Below are 24,345 nucleotides of genomic sequence, written 5' to 3'. Positions count from 1 at the left end.
GCTTTTTTGCAGACAGATGGAGATTAATTTCTAAGCCACACAAAGGCATTGATTTTTGTAAATAATGAGCAATCTATCCCATGGAATTTGAAAAAGTTGATTTCAATTTGCTTAAAATAAAAAATAAATACAGAGACAAATTCAAACAAGTGCAGATGCAGTTGTCAGCTTGCTGTTTAACCAAGCTGTCGGTTCTAGAGAAGTGTCCACCTAAGGAAAGCTGTGTAATGGCTCTCTTCTGTTCAGCAAGGGCCAGGAACACAGTTTCATCTAAATGTAAATCACTAATTGGCAGGGCAAAGGGTTCTACAAACCACAAACTATAACTAAAATCGAGAAAGATCTGCAATTCACTATAAAACAGCTCTCTCTGAAACCAAGCTAGCAAGAAGAACAGTAGACAACTAGAGTATTTCTAACTCCTAAGGGGCAGTGTCTCCACAGACAGCACAGCTAGCAGGGATGGTGCTGATTCACCACAGGCAGTGAGATGAGAAACTTGGCCAGGAGGTTACAAGGTTACTGGGTTGAGAATGAGTTGTTCACAGAAGGCATCATGGGACCATGGCGTTCCCACGCAGAGGTGGGTCCCACTACCCAACTTAACGCGTTCTACTTTCTTCAGGGCTAACCTTACGTACCCACCCTTTCATTTGAAACGCTGTATGGAACCTCATCACTGGCAGAAACCTGACTAGGGACAAAAAGTTCATGTTCACTGCTCGCCAGTGCCCTCTGCTGATATCCTCAAGCATGAGGCACTCACATGTCTTTGCCACAGTCTCTAAAGAATCCAAAATAGATTGACTTCTTGAACTGAGATGTTCCTCAGACTTTTCCACAGATGTCTGCAACTAAAAAACAAAAAATTAAGAATTCATAGACTGTTACCATATTTTATTAACTTAGAGAATTCTCATTTAATGATTTTTAAAAGAGTAGTTAATTTTGCTATTTTACACGAACTAAAGGAAATACAATATAATTATTAAACTTTCTAAAATGTATGGTGCTCTAACTCCTAAAAATGAAGATGTACTTACCCTGTGAATAGTTTCTCTGACATGAGAAATAAAGCTGCATACAGTCTCACTAGGATAGGAGAGAATAAAGAAAGTAAATCTGTGAAATACTGAAATAGTATATAACAGAACTAATTCCATGAATGTGGCATCAAAATAGTGCTTGATCAGAGTTGGAGAGACTTTAAGAAACTTCAGTGCTCATCTGGAAAAAAAGAGCATAGACTTTTCGCAAGCATTTCCAAGGCAAACCACTCTTTTCTTTTTTAAATCCACTCTTTATGAACCTAGTTCTTGTTGTTGGGTGCTGTCGAGTCTATTTCAATCCATAGCGACCCCAAGTGACAGAGTAGAACTGCCCGGTAGGATTTTTGTTTTTTTTAAAATAATATTTTATTGTGTTTTTGGTGAAAGTTTACACATTAAATTAGGTCTCCATTTACAACTTCTATACAAATTGTTCAGTGACATTAGTTATATTTTTCACAATGTGTCAATATTCCCTTTTAATTGTTTTCGTTGTTCTTTTCCAGTACTCTAGAATCCCTGCCCCCTTATCTTTTCATCTTTGCTTTAGAGTAAATGTTGACCTTTTGGTCTCATATAGATGGTTTTTTAGTAGAGCACTGTAGTTATGGGTAATAGCCCTGTGTGCCACTCTGTTATTTCACTAAAAGGTGATCTCAGGGGATAGTTTTGGTTCAAGGCTTAAAGAGTATCTCAGGGTGACAGTCTTAGGGGATCCTCTTATCTCAATTGGTCCAGTAAGTCTGGCTTTTTTTAAGAATGTGAGTTTTGTTCTACATTTTCCTCCCATTCTATCTGGAACCATCTTTTGTGACTCTGGTCAGAATGGTCAGTAGTGGTAGCTGGGCACCATCTAGTTCTTTTGGTCTCATGGTGAATGAGGCCACGGCTCGTGTAGGCTACTAGCCCTGAAGATTTCCTTCTTCTCTGTGACTTTGGTTTCCTTCTTATTCTTTTGCTCCTGACAAGTAGAAACCAAGAGTTGTATCTTAGATTGCCACTCACAAGCTTTTAAGACTCCAGACTTTACTCACTTCTTTAGGATGCAGAACATGAACTTCGTGAACTATATTATGCTAATCGACTAAGCTGTCCCATAGAACTAAAGTCTTAAGCCTCCAAACTTAGAAAACCAATCTCACAAGGTGTTTGGTTATGTCTGAGGAGAATCTGTAATTGTCTTCTATAAGTGTATGTGCCTGCACACACATATCTGTACTTACACATACATATAGATATTTCTATCTGTGCTCACATATGTATACACATGTACCTACTCATATAACTATCTGCCTGTATACATATATATGTGATCATACACTCGTTTTTTGTCATTGTTGGTGTTGTTGCCAAATTACATGTCAAATTCTTTAGTAAAAGCATCTTTTTCTCTTGAGTGTTTCTCAGTGACATCATTTACTTTGGTCAAGCTGTGCTCACTACACCCAAATTCAGTGCCACTTTTCCCATCACCAAAAATAACAAATATCTATGATTTAGAGCATATCTCCCCCTCCCCCCTGTAACCACCAATGAACATTGGTCTCTTTGTATAAATCTATTCTTATCTTCTGATAAAAGTGGGATCATACAATATTTGCCCTTATGTGACTGACTTATTTCACTTAGCATCATGTCCTCCAGGTCCATCCATGTTATAATATGTACCACAGATTGATCATTGTTCTTTATGGTTGCATAGTATTCCATTGTATGTGTACCACATTTTGCTTATCTATTCGACTGTTGATGGACACTTAAGTTGTTTCCATTTTTTTTTTTTTTTTTGCTATTGTGAATAATGCTGCAGTGAACATAGGTGTGCATCCCATAGGGTCTTCTTGGCTGTAATATTTACAGGAGCAGATAGCAAGGTCTTTCTCCTGTGGAGCCACAGGTAGGTTCAAACTGACAACCTTTAGGTTAGCAGCTGATCCCAAACTGCTCGCATCACCCAAGCTCCTTCACTCCTCATACCAGGTCTTTTTGATGGCCCACCAGATAAACTTTAAAAAGAGAATTCATCATTACTGTTCAAGAATCGATAAACCATATGCTTGATATGAAAGAAACTAGAACATTATTTGAAAACAATAAAAAGCTTAAAAATGAGAAAAGTTAATGAGTTAAGGATGTTAAGAACAGAACAGTATTAACTGATAAAAACAGAAAATAAGGAGTACCTAGAAACTAAAAATAGCAGAAATTAAAAAAATCAGTAGAAGATGCAGTTAAGGAGATTGATAGAAAGTAGAACACAAAGAGGTGGAAAATAGATGAAAGGTAAGAAAAAAAAATTAGAGGATCAGTTCAGGAGATCCAACACATCCTCAAGATAGGATACCCCAAAAAAGAGAAAAGAGTGAAAATAGAAAGAATATTCTCAAAAATAAAATACAAAAAAATTCCAAGAGCAGAGGACACAAGTTTATAGATTGAAAAGAACTACCCAATGTCCAGGCACTATGGCATGCCACGTCAAAGCATGTCACTGTGAAATGTCAGAACACTAATGAAAAAATCCTAAAAACTTCCAGACAGAAAAAAGCAAATGATACAAAGAATCAGAAATTAGAACGGCATTAGACCTTTTAAAAGCAACATAAAAAGCAATAAGACAATAGAGCAATGCCTTAGAGATTTTGAGGAAAAATAATTTACAATGTAGAATTCTATTTCCAGACTAATTTGCATCAAATGTGAGGGGAAAATAAAATATACCACCACCACCAGTTACTGTTGAGCTGATTTTGACTCATGGAGAAATCATGTGTGTCAGAGTAGAACTATGCTGCGGAGGGTTTTCAAAGTTGTGACCTTTCCAAAGCAGATCTCCAGACCTTTCTTCTGAGGCTCCTCTGGGTGGGTTTGGACTGCCAATCTTTTGGTTAGTAGCTGTGTACTTAACCATTTGCATCACCCAGGGACTCCCTCAGGTATAGAAGATCTCAAAAAATTGTTTAGGTGCTGTGCACTTATCCTCAGGTAGTTTCTGGAATATGTTCTCCACCAAATCCAAGGAGTAAACCAAGAAAGAAGAGGACACAGGGTCCAAGAAGCAGAGGATCCAACACAGGAGAGAGTGCTCTAACAGATCTGTGGGATGGTAAGTCAGGTGTGACACAGGAAAGAGTTGTCAGGGAGACCATGAAAAGTAACTAGGTTTATTATACTCACAGTTCCCAGAGATATGGAGGTACAGCATGCCATGATGCAGAACCAAACAGGGGGCTGCACCCGGAGACAGGGTAACAACAAGCTGGAATTTTAGAAGAGAGCTTATGTATGGCAAGCAGGGTGGGGTTAGCTAGGTTTCTCAGGCTTCCTGGGAATTGGGCATTTTGAATAATTCTGCAGGCTCAGGGGGCCTTAGCTGTTGGGTACCTGGTCCTGGGGCGATCAGACAGCACTAAGTTTAGACTGGAGTTAGGGGAATGCCTCCAAGAAGAAAATGACACTGAAAGAATTTCTGATGTGTTTGAACATATAACGAGGAACTTTCCAGTTCTGCTGCAGAATTTGGGAATGAACTGTGATTTCTACATAGAAAACTAAGCAAAAAAGAAAATAAGGCAATTTTTAACATTAGGAAAATGTAATCATAGTATGTGTAGTTTTTCTAGGCTATCTATAACAGTCACAAATAATAAGGATAGAAACACTGAATACTGATTTAACTAAAAATGTTCGTATAACTATACTGGGATGATGATGGTAAGTTTACAGCGTTTGTGGCAGGAAGGAGGCAAAGTCGTAAAGAGAAGTAAATTCTCATTATCTAAAGCTGAAAAAAATCAAGAAATGACGGCATAAGTCATCTAACATATGCCATAAGATAAATGGAAGTAAATTCTAGGATAGTTTAAAAGGATTGCAATTCAGTTGCAAAAAGGAAAAGAGAATCAGGAGTAGGGAAAGATACTCACTGCCGTCAAGTCGATTCTGACTTATAGCAACCCTATAGGACAGAGTAGAACTGCCCTATAGGGTTTCCAAGGAGTGGCTGGTGGATTCTGACTACTGACCTTTCGGTTAGCAGCCTAACGCTTAAGCCTAATTGTATTCTTTTAAAAACTATGTACATCTATTAACTTGATTGGAAAAAATACATAAAACAAAACAACAAAAAACATTTTTTAAGTCCAACAATGCTACTGAAGCACTGTTTAGGAAAGCCTATATTACTGGTTGGGAGCGATTCTTGATTCTCATGACCTCATTGGCATTTGGGAACCTATATACCCAACATTAAATTATACCACACAAATTAAATACCTTTTGAATATAATTTTAAATTTAAATGTTTTCTATATAAATTACAGATCCCTTGTTTCATAACTGTTTATTAATCCTTGATTCCACTTTATCTGGATTGAAATGTCAAATTCTGATTTACGCAAAAGCCTTAAAAGGTGCTTAAGATAGAAAGTAAAAACCTTAAAAGCTTGATAATTGAACCTTTCACAAAAAGCTACATTCATTTGGAAGCCACTTTTATTCTTCCTCACCAAACACACACCCTACATAACAATAAATGCTTAGAAATAGGGATTTCTCTGCATCTGACCAGTACATGCAAGGCTGACAGCAATATTACACCAGGACGCAGCTCTGCCATTTGTGTGCAGTCAGCATCTGTTCTGAGTATTTAGTATTCATGCTGTATTAACTATTAAAATATCACCCCTGGTACATCCATATGATAGAGTACAATGCAGCTATTAGAAATGATTTTGTAGATTATATAGAAAAATAATCATTAAATATTATTAAATTTAAAAAGCAGATAGCAAAATAGTCCATAGAAAACGATCCCATTTTTACTTTAAAAAATGTACAGAAAGCAGACTAGAGTTATATAAACCAGTGTGAATGGTGGCTCACAGAATAAGCTGATTCAGAGGCGAACTTGAGAATCTGATAGGCCCAACGTCTCTGCTCAGAACACCCACGCAGTTTAGATGTGCGCCTTTGGATGGAACCTATCCTGCACCAACCATCAGAGTTATGGGCCTGCCCTCAGGAGTCCCAAAGCACTTGGTTGCGACCTTTACTTCAGCATTTACAACTTTGTACTGACAATGTAAAGTCTAGAGTTTTTATTTGAGGCTGTTCTGCATCTGACCCTCCTTCCCATTTGGGGAATTTCCCAGGTGTGGGGGAAAAACAGTCTCTTTCTTTCTTTAGAGACTGAGAATACCATGGACTTGTTCTTTCAGCCTCTCCTGCACCCTGGGCTCTCACCTCATACATGCCTTGCCCAGACCTGCAATCAGGGGGAAGACACTGTGGGCACTCTCTGGTGGCTATGGCTACAGTAGCAGAAAAATGGAGCTCCACGGGGCCAGTAGCAGGGTCCAAAGCTACACTGGCAACCGTGCAAGGGAGAGTTTAATGTACCCTGATGCGCAGGCAGCAGAATTTGCACTGGACTAATTCTGAGACTTGATTTGGGGAGTTATACACGGTAGGGTAGCTGTTGGCAATTGTATGAGTGTGACAGAAACTACCAGTGTTCTAATTTTCTTTCTTCTTTATCAGAATCCTTATGTTTTTCCTTGCCACCCAGCTAGATGACATTCCCAGACTCCCTTGCAGCTAGGTGTGCCCATGTGAGTAAATTCTAGCCAGTGTTAGATATAAGCAGAAGTGTTGCATGCAACTTCCAAAAAGTGTCCTTAAGGGAAGGGAAGATATCCTTCTTTCTCTCTTCATCCATTTGCTGTCTGAAATTCTAAGGCAACAGCTGGAGCTCCAGAAGCCATAAAGCACCATGAAGACAGAGGCCACACTTTAAGGATGGTAGATCAGAGTGCTGGAAGAAACCAAGTCCTTGAGAATCATGAAAGTATCATCCTATCCTTGGGTCACACACCACAGGATGATTTTTATATTAAAGAGAAATAAACATCTATCTTTTTTAAGCTTCTGCTATTATGAGTATGAGTGTAATATATTATATGCATAATATATGCAGTTGAACATAATCCTGACTAAGAGAATGAGCCATCAAATATCCTTTTAAAAATTATTTTTACATTTTTAAATTAATATATCATGAAATTAACTTTTTTATTTTTGGCATACAATTCTGAGTGTTAATAAAGGTAGTTCCCGGCTTATGACGGGGTTCCATTCCAATGACTACCCCGTTGTTAAGTCAGTTCTGACTTAAGTCACACACCTCATTTTTTTTTTTTTTAGTTTTCATTATTATTGCCTTTTATTATCAGCATCTTTATAACTCCCATCTTTGTCTTTGGGGGTTGGAAACATTACATCTGAGAAGGATAACATCAATGAATTACACGCTGCAATATTGTATGTAGTACATATTACTAACGATAAGACATACAAAAAAATGGATGATCGTTAAGTGCAGTTCGTCATAACTCAAATACGTTGTAAGTCGGGGACTACCTGTACATATTTAGATTTACTAATCACCACCACAATCAGAGTATAGAACAGTTCTATCACCCCAAAAAAATCCCTCATGCTGTCTCTTTGTAGTCAAACCTAGTCCACATCCCCAGGCCCTGGTAACCACTGATCTATTCTCCATCCCTATAGCTTTGCCTTTCTCAGAATTTCTCTTAAATTGAATCACACAGTATGTAACCTTTTGAGACTGATTTCTTTCTCTCAGCATAGTGTCTTTAAGATTCATCCATCCATGTTGTTGTGTGTATCAACAGTTCATTCCTTTTTATTGCTTAGTTTTCTATTGTATGGACATATCATAGTTTGCTTATCCATTCACATATTGAAGGAAATTTGGATAGTGTCCAGTTTTTGGTAATTATGTACAAAGCTACTAAAAACATCTGTGTACAGATTTTTGTGTGAACATAAATTTTCATTTATCTAGGGTAAATACCTAGGAATCTAATTTGCTGAGACATGTAGTAAATTACGTGTAACTTTATAAGAAACTGTCAAACTTTTCCAGAGTGGCTGTATGATTTTTCATCCCCACCAGCAAGAGTTCCAGTTACTCTATAATCCTTGTCCAGCACTTGGCATTGTCAGTTTTTGGTTTGTGGTTTTTTTTTTTTTGGTTTGGTTTTTTTCATTTTAGCCATTCTAACAGATATGCAGCAGTAGTTCATTGTGATTTTAATTTGCATTTCTATCATGGCTAATGATGTTTACTATCTTTTCATGTACTTATTTGCTATCCGTATACCTTCTTTAGTGAAGTGTCTGGTTCAAATCTTTTTCTTTTCTTTAATTGAGTTGCTTATTTTCTTATTGTTGAGTTTTAAGAGTCCTTTATATATTCTGGATACAAGTCCTTTGTTGGAAATGTGATTTACACATATTTTCTCCTAGTCTGTAGCATATCTTTTCATTTTCTTAACAGGGTCTTTTTCAGAGCAAAAGTTTTCAATTTTGATTAAAATAAAAGATGAAAAAAGAAAGAAACTCACAGCCAGATAGTTCATACTTCCAGTTCTGGTTTCCTTCTCCAATCCACCCGCTGCCGTTTACTTTTCTTAGTCCTCAGATAGCTGCTCCATGCATTCTGTGTAGGGCTTTTAGTTGCTTTCAGTGGAAAAGATAGGATGGAGTGTGCTTACTCCCTCTTACCCGGAGCCAGAACCTATTCTACTCTCTTTTTAATAAATCCCTTTTCTATTTAAAAGAGTCAAAATTGATTTCTGTTGCTTACAACTTGTTTCCAGCCCAGCTGTATAATTCATCCATTACATGTCTGTTCCCCTAACAAGACTGAGCACTTCAAAGAAAGATACCATTTTTCTCCCTGTTGAGTGAGTGAATGAATGAATAACAAACTTCACTACAATGATCAAGAATTTATTGACAGAACAGTTATTTTTGTGATCTATTTGTGGTTATTAATTGTGAATGAGGCTAATCTGTTTTCTCAAATATGATAAATAAAATAATCTAGGTAATGGCATCCTTGTTTGGTGTGTCCAGCATTCCTCTCCCATGGGGAACTGCTTTCTCCTGCATCTAAAAGTAGTTCCCGTGAGGGCTTCCAGTCACAGCCCCCTCCATACCACCCCCTGTGACCTAAGCAAATCAGACCTATCAGAAGCCTTCCTTGGGAATTTTTAAACTGGAACTAAAGGAAGACAGTCCTTTCCTCTGTGTTGGTAAGAAGCTGGTCTCTAGTAAAAGAGTATGAAGTAGAGATAGAGACAGAAGCACAGACAAGAGAGTGTAAATTCTGGTTGCATTTCATTCCCTGTTCTTCCCACAATTTGGTTAGGAGAGCTAATAGATTCTCCTTTTTGCCAAAGCTAGTTTGAGGTGAGTTTCTATTTGCTACTGAAAGAGCCCTAACGTATACAATCTGAACGACTAAGGCTTCTTTTGAGATTTCTTAACTTCATATGTTCTTTCAATAAGTTTAGAAAAATATGTACTTTCAAAACACAATATGCAAATTGATGTTTTATTGTTTTCATCTCTTATGTTTGAACCCCATATCAGGCCTCATCATTTTTCTACTTCCAAATTTGTAGTGCTGTGATTTCTCTAATTTTTAAATTTCTCACTTCTTCTCACCACATTTCTGACCTGCATATATTGAAAGAAAACAAGGAATATAAAATCTTAGGTTTACTATTCACCAGAATTTATTAAAATTTTGCTTTTCTGCTTATCATGTAAGTCAATTTTGTTTTTTATTGTGCTTTAGGTGAAAGTTTACAGAGCAAATTAGTTCCTCATTCAAAAATTTATACACAAATTGTTTCATGACATTGGTTGCAATCCCCACATTGTGTCAGTACTTTCCCCGTTTCCCTTTCCTCCCTGGGTTCCCCAGTTCCATTCATCCAGTTTTCCTGTCCCTTCTCACCTTCTCATCTTTGTTTTTGGGCAGGTGTTGCCCATTTGGTTTGGTATACTTGATTGATCTAAGAAGCACGTTCCTCACGTGTGTTATTGTTTGTTTTATAAGCCCATTGCTGTCGATTCCGACTCATAGTGACCCTATAAGACCGAGTAGAATTGCCCCATAGGGTTTCCAAGGAGCAGCTGGTGGATTCAAACTGCTGACCTCTTGGTTAGCAGTAGATCTCTTAACCACTGCACCACTAGGGCTCTCGTTTATTTTACAGGCCGGCCTAATCTTTGGCTGGAGCCCTGGTGGCGCAGTAATTAAGAGCTATGGTGAGCTACAGCTGCTAACCAAAAGATCAGCAGTTTGAATCCACTAGCTACTCCTTGGAAACCCCATGGGGCGGTTCTACTCTGTCCTATAGGGTCGCTATGAGTCAGAATTGACTCCACAGCAACGGGTTTGGTTTGGTTTGAATCTTTGGCTGAAAGGTGAACCTCAGGAGTGGCTTCAGTTCTGAGTTAGAAGGGTGTCCATGGGCCATAGTCCTGGGGGTTCCTCCAGTCTCTGTTAGACCAGTTAAGTCTGGTCTTTTTTGTGATCTGATCTTTTGTTCTACATTTTTCTCCTGCTCTGTCAGGACCCTCTTTTATAATTCCAGTCAGAGTGGTCGACAGTGGTAGCCAGGCACCATACAGTTCTTCTGGTCTCGGGGTTATGTAGGTTGTGGTTCGTGCGGTCCATTAGTCCTTTGGACTAATTGCTCCCTTAGTCTTTACTTTTTTTCACTTTCCTATAAGTCAATATTTTTTAATGCAAATTTTTTCTTTAATGGAGAGAGATTCTTCAGAGTCTTTATCAATTGTTCTCTCTATATAAATACTAGTTTTTTATTATTTTGTAAATAATTGTTAATAGAAAAGCATTTAACTACAAAAAAAAAGAGAGAGAGAGAAAGAAGTAAGTAAAGGAAAAAAGAGAATGGACTTACCTAAAGCAATGTGTAATTTTTTTTTTTAATTCTTAGCTGCAGAATCATTGTTCAAATAAAATATAACCCAAAAGCCCAGAGAACAAAAAAAAAAAAAAAAAATTAAGGCTCTTCTGTCTGAAGGAGAAAGCGGGTGGGAACAACCTGCTCATTTTCATGGTCCCCTGCGATAGCCCTGAAGGGGTCTCTGAGAAAACACTAAGGTTCTAGAGCCTGGATTTCTAGGAGAAAGAAGTCTATCAACATCTGGGAAATGTTTATTAATCAACAAAATCATAAACTTTAAATAGAGCATTTTTATTTTCTAACTACAGGGAGATAGACAATAGAAAGCATAACTAATTTAGAAGTTCTTAAAGAAATTCTGTTTGTCTCTCTGAACATAAAAGTACTAGTGGTCTTGGCCCCCTGCCCTGAAGTTTGGGCTTGTAACTGAGGCAGCCACCTGGGTTGTGCCCAACTATTCCAGGCCACCTGGAGATCTGCTCAGCAGGGGCCAGGGGCTTGTACAGCTGCAGACACTTTCTCTGTGGCCCAATATTTCCAACTAGAATCTAACACATCAACGTGAAGTAAATCTTCTTAAACCATTACTTTCATGCTATTCCTGTGCTCAGGAACATACGATGCCCCTTTTTGCTGTTACCATCTAATCTAAGCTCTTTGCTGGGCACTTAGGGGCCTCCACCATCATGTTCACGAGTCCCTGAGTGGTGCAAACAGTTAAGTACTCAGCTACTAAATGAAAGGTTGGCAGATTGAACCCAACTAGTGGTTCCTAAGAAGAAAGGCCTGGCAATCTGCTTCTGAAAGGTCACAGCCATTGAAAACCCTTTGAAGCACAGTCTACTCTACACACACGGGGTCACCATGAGCCAGAATTGACTTGATGGCAACTGGTGGTGGTGGTGGGGATCTTCCACTTGTCAGCTGGCTAATTTCCTACTCCTCTCCAGCACACAGCCAAGTCTGCTTTTCTCCACTTCAGAAACTTGCTGGGCTCAGTTTTGCTGGCATGACTCCCATCTCTCCTCTCTCCAGGCTAACCCTGCCCATCCTTTGAGGCCAGCTCAAGCCCTCACTCCTCCAGGAAGACTTCTCGACTTCTGCCCACCTGACCCTACTCTTCTTAGATTCCTAGTGTACTTTAGTCTCTACACAATTTAAACCATTAATTTATGCCTCTGACAGTTTATTTAAAAGTACTTTTTTTTTTTTTTTTTAATTTCCCAACTGGATCGTAGCCTGGCTCAGTCTTTAGCCCTCTGTAGCATGCCTATAGCAGCCTTAGTGTCAAGCACATGTTCAAATATCGAAAGCAACTTGATCTGTTAAGGGTGATGGTTTAATTTGGGAATGGGTAAGGGTGCTGGTTGAACAACATGATGAACATAATTAATGTCACTGAACTGTACATGTGAAGATCTTTGAAATGTCAAATGTTTTGTTACCTATATATTTACAGTGTTGTCAAGGATTTCATTTTACTTGGATTCATGATCAATGCCAATGGAAGCAACAGTCAAGAAATCAAATGACGTACCGCATTGGGCGAATCTGCTACAAAAGACCTTTTTAAAGTGTTAAAAAGCAAAGATGTCATTTTGAGGACTAAGGTGTGTCTGACCCCAAGCCATGGTATTTTCAATCTCCTCATGTGCATGCGAAAGCTGGACAATGAATAAGGAAGACCAAAGAATTGATGCATTTGAATTATGGTGTTGGCAAAGAATACTGAATGTACCATGGACTGCTAGAAGAATGAACAGATCTGTCTTGGAGAAAGTACTGCCAGAATGCTCTTTGGAAGCAAGAATGGTGAGACTTTATCTCACATACTTTGGACATGTTATCAGAGGGGACCAGTCCCTGGAGAAGGACATCATGCTTGGTAAAGTAGAGGGTCAGTGAAAAAGAGGAAGACCTTCAATGAGATGGATTGACACAGTGGCTGCAGCAATGGGTTCAAGCATAGCAATGACCGTAAAGATGGCACAGGACTGGGTGGTGTTTTGTTCTGTTGTACACAGGGTCACTATGAGTCAGAACTGACTCAACGACACCTAACAACAACAATACTTACAGTAATTTTAAAAAAGGAGTTAAAAAAAAAGTACTACTAGTGATGCTAAGTGATAGATCTTCACTGTCACAGAAATAACAAATGAAATATTTCTGCTTGGTTGTTATGATTTCTGTGATACCCAAAGACGTAGCCTTTATAATAACTTACTACCAAGTAATGAACAAGTTAATTTCTCTGTGACTTCAGCTTCCTTATGTACAAATTAATATAACAGTCCTAATTTATTTAATATATATAAAACATTTAACAAACAAGAATATTTATAAAATTTGGCATATGTCTAAAAAATACAAATATTTCGAAGTGGGAAAATCAGCTTGAACTATGACTTGAGAATTCATGCACTATACTCTTCACCCTAAAACAATGATATCTAATTTCCTAATCCTGATGATCTGAAAAGAAAACAAATTAAAGGGCAAAATTTTAGGCAGAATAGATATGACATTACCTGAATACTGCATTTCTCTAAGAAGTCCTTTTACTTTTCAGAGGGGCCAGAATTGTGGCAGACATACTCAAATCTACTACAAGTTACAGTCACAAGAAAGCAAATAAAGGGTAATTACTAAATGAGCAAGAGTGCTATCACACTGAAACTGAATTATATGATATATTGGCACTCCGTTTTCTGTTTCCCTCAGAAAGATGAGCTGGAAGGTTTGCATACCTGTCATATTTGTCTTTTGCGCTTTTCTTTTTCTCCTCAAACTGTTCCAAGAGGCCTTTTGATTTTCCAACTGACAAAGGAAGAGAAAATAAGCCTCCATCCTTTGTATCTCCTCCAAATAGCTGGGGTTTTGTCTGGTACTTTGTGAAAATACTAGGTTCACTCTGTTAAATGAAAAAAAAAAATCATTATAGTATTTAACACATAAAAATATTTATAGCATTCACTATCTTCTATAGGATGCAGAGTCATATTTAAATGCAAAACATACTGCTAAAAAACAAAGCATGTGGTATTTATACTTTATTTTTATATACACCAAAAAATTACATTTAAAATAAATCATCTATTTTTATTAACATAGTTTCTGCCTTATCAGCCCAAAGATATTTAAAATGTCAACTAAAATGTCTTAAAACAAATAGTACAAATTTAAAGGGAACAAAAGAGAATTACCTATGCTGTATCTGAGGTGATGTATTAAAGTTTTCATATCAATAAGTTTAACTCAAATTGCTTTTGCTCAGCTGCTGCCCATGCGTCTGTCAGTTTGTCATACTGTGGGGGCTTGTGTGTTGCTGTGATGCTGGAAGTTATGCCACTGGTGTTCAAATATCAGCAGGGTCACCTATGGTGGACAGGTTTCAGCTAGCTTCCAGACTAAGACGGACTAGGAAGAAGGACCTGGTGGTCTACTTCTGCAAAGAATTAGCCAGTGAAAACCTTATGAATAGCAGCGGAACATTTTCTGATATAGTGCTGGAAGATGAGCCTTTCAGTTTGGAAGGCACTCAAAAGACACTGTGGCTGCAACAATGGGCTCAAGCATAACAACGATTGTGAGGATGGCACAGGACTGGGCAATGTTTCGTTCTGTTGTGCATAGGGTCGCTATGAGTAGGAACCAACTTGACAACACCTAACAACAACAACAGCTGCTTGTGAACTAAAGACTTGTGGATTAGTTTGACATGGACCGGACAGTGGCATTCTTAGGCAAAACTTACTCTAAAAGTTGTAGGGAGTATATTTATTTCTTTAAATCACTGGGTACCAATTTTTGTACTGGAATACTTATCTCAGAATATATCCTAACTAATTTAAAGCATTGACCTAATCTTATTCATTAAGTCCCTGATTGATGCAGGTAAATCTGTACATAAAATTAAATCTAGTTCTAGACCAAAAAAAAAAAAAAAAAAAAAAAATCAAAACAATTCTGATTCACAGGAAGAGAAGACAGTTAGTCTAAAAAAAATCAAGTATACCAGAGCCTCTGTTACTCATTCTGGCCCTTATCCATTGGGCCTCGGAATCTTCTTTTACAAGGAGATAATGTGATACAGTTGACTAAAATCCACAGAGCACCTGAAATTTCTTAGAAAACAATTTCCATCTAAAATAAAATTTATGTTACTTTATCCCTATTTTATGACAGTTCTTTTTTCTCATGAAATTTTCACAAACAATAGCATAACTAGTCTTAGAAAATGTCTTAAAATATTTGGCTTTCCCCATGAGTGGTGAAAGGACTGGCACTATTCTATGCTGCTTTGGTAATAGAAGAAATTGCAAATATTGTTTCTCCATTTCAGACTACCAAGTCAAATGAGTCACCAATCAAACACAAATCCATTTGAAAAAGTAAAACTTAAAGATAAATGATTTTAAAATATATTCCAGCAGAATGTCTTCTTTATGGCTTATCTCCAAAATGACTGTGAAATGTGAGCAGAGAAATTCTGGAAATAAGACTCACATCCAGAGAATTCTGTTGTGACTGTTTTGGATGTCTTAAGTGGTTACCAATGTCCAAGGGTGCTGACAGGGTCTCTGAATTTTCTGGACAAAACTGAGATCCAAAGAGGAACTGGGAATCACTGAGACTAGAGTAATCAGTCTGATTATTATTCCAGTTAGATGACTTAATAGCCCTGAAATTAAGCAAGAAAAGAAAAGAAAGGTATATCAGGTGGACAAACATCCTGAACAAATGAAATCTTAATTCACAACTTTTCATTTCAGAATATTCTGGGAAGAGTGCTAGCTTGTTATGACCTCCTAGTCACGTGCACACTACCAGCACTACCTATAAAGAAATGCAAGGAAATTTTGAACGTCAGACATTTCTATTACAATAACCTGGGAATAATCAGATGGAAATTCAAACAGAAAGAACTGTAACATCATTATGCCTGTAGACCAGCACTCTGGGCTATAACAGCATTTGGAGACTAAAGTTCATAAAATTTTTAGGGATTAAGAGAACATTATCTTTTTAAAAGTTGAATCTGTTCATCATTAAGGGCACAGATAAATAAAATATGGTATATGCATATAACTGATGAAGGAGTCAGAAGAAATAGGCTATATTTAGATATAACCACATGGATAAATCTCAAAAACATAACTCTGAATGCAAAAAAAGTAAAAATAGAATGAGTGCTACCATATATTATTTATATAAATTTTTAAACCTACTCATATACACCAAACAAGTATGTAACTGAGTGTCTAGAAGGTGAATTGGAAGGACACACATGAATTCTCCTAGAGTGTATACCATAAGGAAGGAAGGAAGCAGGACTAGAAGGAGAGAAGGAGCCATGATAAAATGAACAAAAGCTAGGCCTTGCCCAGACTGAAGAATATGATCAACTCAGGTCTGTGCACAGGAAGATCCATTAAAAATTGTTTTTGAAGCAAGATATTGTTCCCTTTCACCTTTTAGTGTCTTGTCCTTGCTTATTTTAAATGTTCCCAGCTGCAGACTTCTGCGTATCTATGCCAGTCTTCAAACTTCACATATAAAGGAATTAGTGACATTTATAATGATACAATCACACTTGTAAACAGTGCACAGAGCCTACTACAGAGACAACACCTAAGCAGCAGATAAGTAAAACACAGTCTCCAAGTTTTTATTTGAAAGACATCTCAACAATTTGTGTTACATAATGCTGAGAAACCTGATAAAACATGCTATTCATTAAAATACACACATATACAAATACATATTCTAAACCCAAGGAACCTTCATATTATTAATACAAAACAAAAAGAAACCCTAATCATTCAGCACAGGGAAGGGCAATTACTTGGCTCATAGAACCATTACCTGAGATTAGCTAAGGTAATGAGCTGCACACATATATTGTAATATGGGTTGCATAATCACTGCTCAAAGTAGCTCTCTGTGACTCCTGTCTTGGGCCAAAGTGAATAATTAGCTGGGCTGGGAAAAAAGCAGCTTCTGTGAGCCTACTGGAATCATGTAGGATTTACATCTTAAAGCTATGATCTGGAATTAAGAAAGATAGATTTTCCCTACTCTGTATCAACTGTAAGCACTTTTTTTCTTTTTTAAGGAATAAAGAGAATAGTGTTCTAGGTTTTTGATGAATTAATAACTGTCTTCAGGAAGGTGTTAGGGTGGAAAGAAACCAATTAATGATAAAAGCACACCAAAAGCAATTAGAAATCCCTTAAGTGTACACTACTTATCAGGCACACTCATATGAACTCCAAGGCAGCAATGGCAGGCCTATTGTATGGCTGGTGGACACCAAGGTAAGCACGGGGGTGGAGTAGTGGAGGCGGCAATATCCCAATGAGTCTTGTAAGCAGCTGGAGGGGCTCTGAAATCCACAGTGACTACAAACTGTACTACACAACTGAACATGTATCTGAACATTGTCTTGATTTTGCTCCCTGCTGTTTCAATAGAAGTCACCTCAGCTGAGGTGACAGTTTCCAGATGTTAGACCAAGTCTAGTTCTCACAGGCCTCATAGTCCTTAGGCCTAGTGTGGGACCCAGAGTCATTGCTCAATGAACATACATGGCTACACTGACATTGCTTTTATAATCAGAAAACTGCCAAAAGGAAAAAGACAAGCATGAGAGGGTGCGATGGCAACAGGAGAGGGAAAAAGAAGGGGAAGTGGCTATACAGTAAACTGATGCTGTATTACTATAACCTAATAGGAAGAAAATGCTCTTTCTATGAAATCAGTGCAACCATAAAACCCTTTTAAACCTCAGAAAATATAATCAGAAAACTTACCCTGAGCCTGAAGGCATACTGAGCATGTCTTTGATATTCCAGACATTAAAATTCATTTCTTATGATTATCTCTATTAAAAAGAAGGGAGGAACATTAATTAAGGAGATTAACATAGTATAATTTTACCCAAAGATTACCTATGACTATTATATATAGATGAGGACACTTAAGCAGTTACATTCCTGTTCAGTTGGTGAAATTCTCCATTACCAATATACCAGACACAGAAATATTCTGCTGTTAAATTGCATACAAATTCTCATCCTTCTCAACACCAGGGAGAGCTCAAAAACACGCATAAAACAGTAAATTTGTCTTCTATTCTCTGGCTCTCTTGCCCTTTTCTCTTGCCACTCTATCAATAATCTGCTTTTAGGAAGGGACCAATAAACCCTGTATTTCATTACCTGATATGATGAATGACTTAATCTATTACCTGTCTCAAGAAGTGCAGTTCCTCCAAGACCACTGGATACTGGAATGTCAAGAGTTGTGGAATTTGGCAATACAGAAGCGAGGTAAGCAGGGGAGTGCTTTGGGCAAAAATGCTTTCCCAAACCTCTTAAAAAGAGTTGCCTACTATGCTTACTGCTAAAGTAACACTACATGCTACAGTTCATTATAATGATCAAATAGCCTGGATTTTATGGAACAAGCTCAATTTCAAAATTTTGTCTCGTAGATCTCACAGTAACATTCATCAGGTTATACATTACCATTGTGGGCATCAGAAAGTAGGATTCCCACACATATAGTGGACCATCAGACAACAAATACTGTCCCAACACAGACCTACGTAAAGTGAAACAGAAGCAGTGAACAGATACGGACGTTTTGATACACGTCTGTTTTATAATATAACCTTATTTAGAAAAATTTGTTACATTTAAGTTTTCTAATTTTCTAGAAAATAGATGCATTTGGTGTTTATATATAACCACTTGTTTTGCAAGAACTTAAGTGTAGACCACAGGATCAGGGGCTAAGGCACTACTATTTATCCAGCTTCTACTATGTGCCAGTGCTAGACTTTATATACATCCACTTGTTTTGTGAGGCAGGTGTTGCTTGTTATCCCTTTTTATAAGTTTTGTGAAGCAAGGCTCAGATAAGTTAAATAACTAGGCTCAAGTCATCTCCAATTATTAGGGATATATAGGTTCTAAGCAAGGTAAGCCTAGTGCCAAAGTCCATGTTGCTTTGAACATACCATGCTCTTGTTGCTCAACATTGGCTCTGTTCTATGTATCTCCTAGAATCAAGCAGTTCTAAATTTCTCCCTTTATGAGCTGCGAGGTAGTGAATTGAAAGAGTATGGCTTTAGCGGCAACCAAACCAAGGTTCAGATTTTGATTCTGGTACTTATAAGCTGAGGGAGCCCTGGTAATACAATGTTTAAAGTGCTCGGCTGCTAACCGAAAGGTCAGTGGTTCAAACCCACCAGCCGCTCTGAAGGAGAAAGATGTGGCAGTCTGCTTCCATAAAGATTATAGCCTTGGAAACCCTATGAGGCAGTTCTACCCTGTCCTATAGGGTTGTTACAGGGTCATTAGGAGTCAGAATCAACTTGATGGCAGTGGGCTTGGTTTTTTGTTGTTGTTGTTTTGTTTTACTTATAAGCTGTGTGAGGTTGGACAAATCAGTTAACTTCTCTGAATCTCAGTAAATGAGGATAACACTTACCTTAATGGATGGAAGTAGGGATTCAAGATCATGAATATTCAGTGCCTGGCATAGACACTGGCACTTACTTACTAACCCACCCGTTGCTGTCAAGTCGATTCTAACTCACAGCAACCCTACAGGACAGAGCAGAACTGCCCCTTAGGGTTTCCAAGGAGTGGCTGGTGGATTCGAAGTGCTGACGTTTTTGTTAACAGACAAATTCTTAACTACCGCACCACCAGGGCTCCACTAACTTACTAGGTGCTCCCTAATTATTTTCTCAGACTGTGGCTTTACCATTCCCAAACAAATCTATGGTCTCCTGGGGCCTTCCACAGTCAGCTGCTTTCAATTCAAAGAATTCTCATTCATAACAGACCACAGATTCTCACAGTCACTCCAGCTGAGAATGAAGATCCTACAGGGTTGGGACTAAATACCACAGTTAATTATTTGGTCTCAACCCTATTGAACAGAGAATAGATAATTTCTTCTTTGTAGACTACCTTCAGAGAAGTTTAGTGCAATATTACATTCCCAAAAAGCAAATTAATTAATAAAGCACTGCATTGAGATGAAAACTGAAACAATCTTATTTTAAAAACTGGCAACATTCATTCTTTAAAGTGAGCCTCAGTCAGGGGAACACTGCAGTACTAAACACTAAGAAGGGATTGGAATGCACCACATTAACAGAATAAAGAAAAAGAACCACATAATCATCTCAATCAACACTGAGAAGGCATTTGACAAAATCCAATGCCCTTTCATGATTTAAAAAAAAAAATCAACAAGCTAGGAATAGAAGGGAAATTCTTCAACCTGATAATAAAGAACATTTATGAAAAACCCACTGCTAAGACCATACTCCGTAGAGAAAGACTGAGAGCCTTCCCCTTAAAATCAGTAACAAGACAAAGATACTCACTCTCACCACTGCTATTCAATATTGTACTGGAAGTTCTAGCTGGAGCAATGTAGCAAGAAAAATAAATAAAAGGTACGCAAATTGAGAAGGAAGAAGTAAAACTATACCTTTTAGGCAAATAACGTGATCCTATACATAGAAGACCCCAAAGAATCCACAAGAAGGCTACTAGAGCTAATTTAGTATAGTAACAGGATACAAGGTCAACACAAAATCAACTGGGTTTCTATACATCAGCGATAAGCAATCTGAAAAGAAATTGCAGTGTAATACGTTACTTAATACGGCCCTTCTAGCCATAGTCTTTGTGACTCACATACAATGATGGAGTGGGACTATGCAAATAAGGTATATGGAACCTGTGATGGTTGAAGTTATGTGTCAACTTGGCTAGGCCGTGATTCCCAATATTGTATGGTTGTTCTCCATTTTATGTGTTGTGGATCCTGATCTCTACATGTTGATGAGGCAGGATTGGTACGGGGTGTGTTTTGGGTTGAAGCCTTGCAGGAGGGTATGGCTCAAGTCCTACCCTTACTCAAGTTATGCCCTTCCCTAGGGTGTGGCCTGCATCTAAGATATATGTGTGTGTCCTGACAGGGCTCTCTGTCTCTGCATCTAGATCCCACATCCTGTTCGTGATCGATTGACCTCTGGTTCTTGGGACTTGAGCCAGAGGTTTGCTGTCTGACCTGCTGATTCTGAGATTCACTGGCCTCCACAGCCCCTTGGGCTTGTGGCCTATTGTGTGACCTGATTTGCCAGCTTCTGCAGCCTTGTGAACCAGCAGCCTGTGGTCTGAACTGCTAGTTTGGGTTCATCAGCCCGTGCAGCCACGTAGGTCAGGAGAAGCCTACGCCTGACCCATGAATTTGGAACTTGCCAGCCTCCACAACCTCGTCAGCCATTTCCTTTATACAGTTCTTTGTGAGTTCTGTGAGGTGTTGCAGCAAATTAGGGAACTCAAAGATGGGAGGGAGAGTACTGAGGGGAGAGGGAGTAGTTGATGTTAGAGATGATGGAGTGGTATAGCAGCTTGGAAAAGTTGGACATTTGGGACATCTTTAACCTCCACCTCATAGGAACCAGCTTTGTGCTGATCCCTATAAAAGAAATTATTTGTTTAGAAATTAAGGAAACAGTTCAATTTACAATAGTATCCAAAAGGATAAAATAATACCTAGGAATAATTTTAACGAAGGAAGTGAAAGACTTGTACGCTAAAAACTATAAAACATTAATAAAGAAATTAGAGAGGATCTAAATAAATGGAAGGACATTCCATACTCCTGGAGCAGAAGACTTAATATTGTTAAGATGTCAATACTACTTAAAGCAATCTATAGCTTCAGTGCAATCTCCATCAAAATTTCAACAGCCTTCTTTGCAGAAATGGAAAAGCCAATCCTTAAATTTATATGGAACCACAAGAGGCCCCAAATAGCCAAAGTAACCTTGAAAAAGAAGAACAAAGTAGGACACACATTTCCTGATCTCAGAATATAAAGCCACAGTAATCAAAACAGTCTGGTACTGGTATAATACAGACATATAGACCAATGGAATAGAATTGAGAGTCCAGAAATAAACCCATACACCTATGGTCAGTTGATTTTTGACAAGAGTGCTAAGTCCATCCAAAGAGGAAAGAATAGTCTCTTTAATAAATGGTGGTGGCACAATTAGATTTCCACAACCAAAAGAATGAAACTGGACCCATACCTCATACGATATATGAAAATTAACTCAAAATAGATTGAGGACCTAAATTTAAGAACTAAAACCATAATACTTTTAGAAGAGAAAACGCAGAGGTAGTGCTTCGAGATCTAGTTCTTAACAATGGGTTCTCAGATATGACACCAAAGCACAAGTAAAAAAGACAAAACAGATAAACTAGACTTCATCAAAATTAAAAACTTTTGTTCATCAAAGAACTTTATCAAGAAAGTGAAGCGATAACCTACAAACTGGGAGAAATTTTGGAGGAACCATATATCTTTTAAGGGTTTTGCAGTGCAATGGATCACTTTTGTGTGGCCTTTCTCACCATGGTCTTGTAACTCCCACACAAGTGACTGGATGGGACTGTGAAGATAGAATAATTGTGGCCCACCAAGGGGATTGGTCAGTTTTGCCATCCCACTGGGCTTGAAGTGAGCCATCCCAGAGGTGAGAAGGAGAGGATTCCACCACCACTAAGAAGGACAGCCATGAGCACAGCGTATCCTTTGGACCCGGGAACCCTGCGCTGAGAAGCTCCTGGAACCAGGAGGGAGAGAGAGAGCTGCAACACTGAAGACAGGGAGAGGCAGTGCAGGAGAGATCAGCAGGAGACAGGGCAGTGGTCTTCCCAGCCCATGGAGCAAGAAAGCTGAGTGCCTTTGGGCAGGAGGCTTGCTGGAGGAGTAGGGTGCCTCCAGGTACTTGGTGGAGCTGGTGTGCTGATCCATGGAGCTAGAGCTTAGTGTCTTTCGGCAGAGGCTTACTGGAGGAGTGGGGTGCATTTGGGCACTCATCGACAGAGCTAAAAGAGCTTTGTAACACTTGCTGAGCAGGGCAGAGGCCAAGGGGCCAGAGAAAGGCATGCCTGTGGGCACAGCTGAAAAGAGGTTGTCCTGATGGAAGAATTGTATCCCGAGCATTCCTGAACTGTAACCTGTTACTTTCCTAATAAACTCCATAACTCTGAGTATGGTCTGTGAGTTCTGTGTGGTCATTGCAATAAATTATCGAACCCAGCACAGAAATAGAGAGTGCTGTGGGAGGGACAGTTGGTGTCAGAATTGGTAAAGATGGTGGAGAGAGGAGGCACGTCTGACCTCCATCTCATAGGAATCAGCTTTGCGCCGTTGATCTTGATTCTCCTTCCCCCTTATGAAGTTAGAAGAGGTCAGACTCCACCACAATGCCGTTTTTTACAGGTTTAATATCCAGGATATATTTATTTTTTTTTAAATCCTATAACTCAACAATGAAAAGACAAACAATCCAATCAAAACAATGGAGAAGGGACTTGAATAGACATTTCACCAAAAAAGAAATACAAATGGCCAACAAACACATGAAAAAATGCTCAATGTCATTAATCATTTGGGAAATTCAAATCAAAACCACAATGAGATATCACTTCACACCCACTAAGATGGCTATAATTAAAAAAAAAAACAATAAACAACAGGTGTTGGAGAGGATGTGGAGAAAGAACACTCATCCACTGCTGGTGGGAATGCAAGATGATACAGCCACTGTGGAAAATATTTTGGCACTTTCTCAAAAAGTCAGAGAATTACCATATGACTCAGCAATTCCACTCCTAGGTATATACTCACAAGAATTGAAAACAGGGACTCAGACAGATCCTTGTTCATTGCAACACTATTCACAAGAGCCAAAAGGTAGTAACAGCCTAAATGTCCATAAGCAGATGCATGGATAAACAAAATGTGGTAATATATACAATGGAATATTACTCAGCCATGAAGAGAAATGAAATTCTGATATGTGACAACATGGATGAACCTTGAAAACATTATGCTGAGTGAAATAAGTCAGTCACAAAAGGACAAATATGTATGATCCCACTTACATGAAATATCTAGAATAGGCAGGAGCCCTGGTGGTGCAGTGGTTAAGCATCGGACTACTAACCCAAAGGTTGGCAGTTCAAATGGACCAGCCACTCCTTGGAAACACTATGGGACAGTTCTACTCTGTCCTGTAGGGCTGCTATGTGTCAGAATCGACTTGATGGCAACGAGTTTGTTTTTTTTCTTAGAATAGGCAAGCGTATAGAGACCAAAGTTAGCGGTAACCAGAGTTGGGTGGGAGGAAGGAGGAAAAGGAGATTCATTGCTTAGAGGATACTGAGCTTCTGTCAAGGGCAATGGAAAAATTTGGAAACAGATAGTGGTGATGGTTAGACACAAGATGAACGTACACGTAAAGTGTCTTGAAATGGCAAGTGTTTTGTTACATACGTATTTACCACAATGGAAAAAAATAGTACAAAGATAAAAGTTTTGGAAATAGGAAGTTGTGATGGTTGCACAACATTGGAATGTAATTAATG

General features: G+C 38.4%; 1 protein-coding gene across 1 annotated transcript in view; it reads right to left on the bottom strand.

Annotated features, from left to right (window-relative positions):
* IHO1 (interactor of HORMAD1 1) overlaps window positions 1-18,031 on the bottom strand; it is a 32,503-nt gene extending 14,472 nt beyond the window's left edge. Inside the window, exons 1-5 of the mRNA XM_004368521.2 lie at window positions 17,680-18,031; window positions 15,374-15,548; window positions 13,615-13,778; window positions 1,044-1,092; window positions 767-854 (exon numbers count right to left, since the gene is read on the bottom strand). Coding sequence (XP_004368578.1) covers window positions 767-854; window positions 1,044-1,092; window positions 13,615-13,778; window positions 15,374-15,548; window positions 17,680-17,735 — 532 coding nt within the window. The 5' untranslated portion in view covers window positions 17,736-18,031. The remainder of the gene's footprint in view (window positions 1-766; window positions 855-1,043; window positions 1,093-13,614; window positions 13,779-15,373; window positions 15,549-17,679) is intronic.
* Between the last annotated feature and the right edge of the window lie 6,314 nt (window positions 18,032-24,345).

Source organism: Trichechus manatus, unplaced genomic scaffold (assembly GCF_000243295.1).
Source record: "Trichechus manatus latirostris isolate Lorelei unplaced genomic scaffold, TriManLat1.0 scaffold00001, whole genome shotgun sequence".
NCBI lineage: Eukaryota > Metazoa > Chordata > Mammalia > Sirenia > Trichechidae > Trichechus > Trichechus manatus.
The sequence above is the reverse complement of the archived record's forward strand: the minus strand, read 5'-3'. Positions and strand labels throughout refer to the sequence as shown.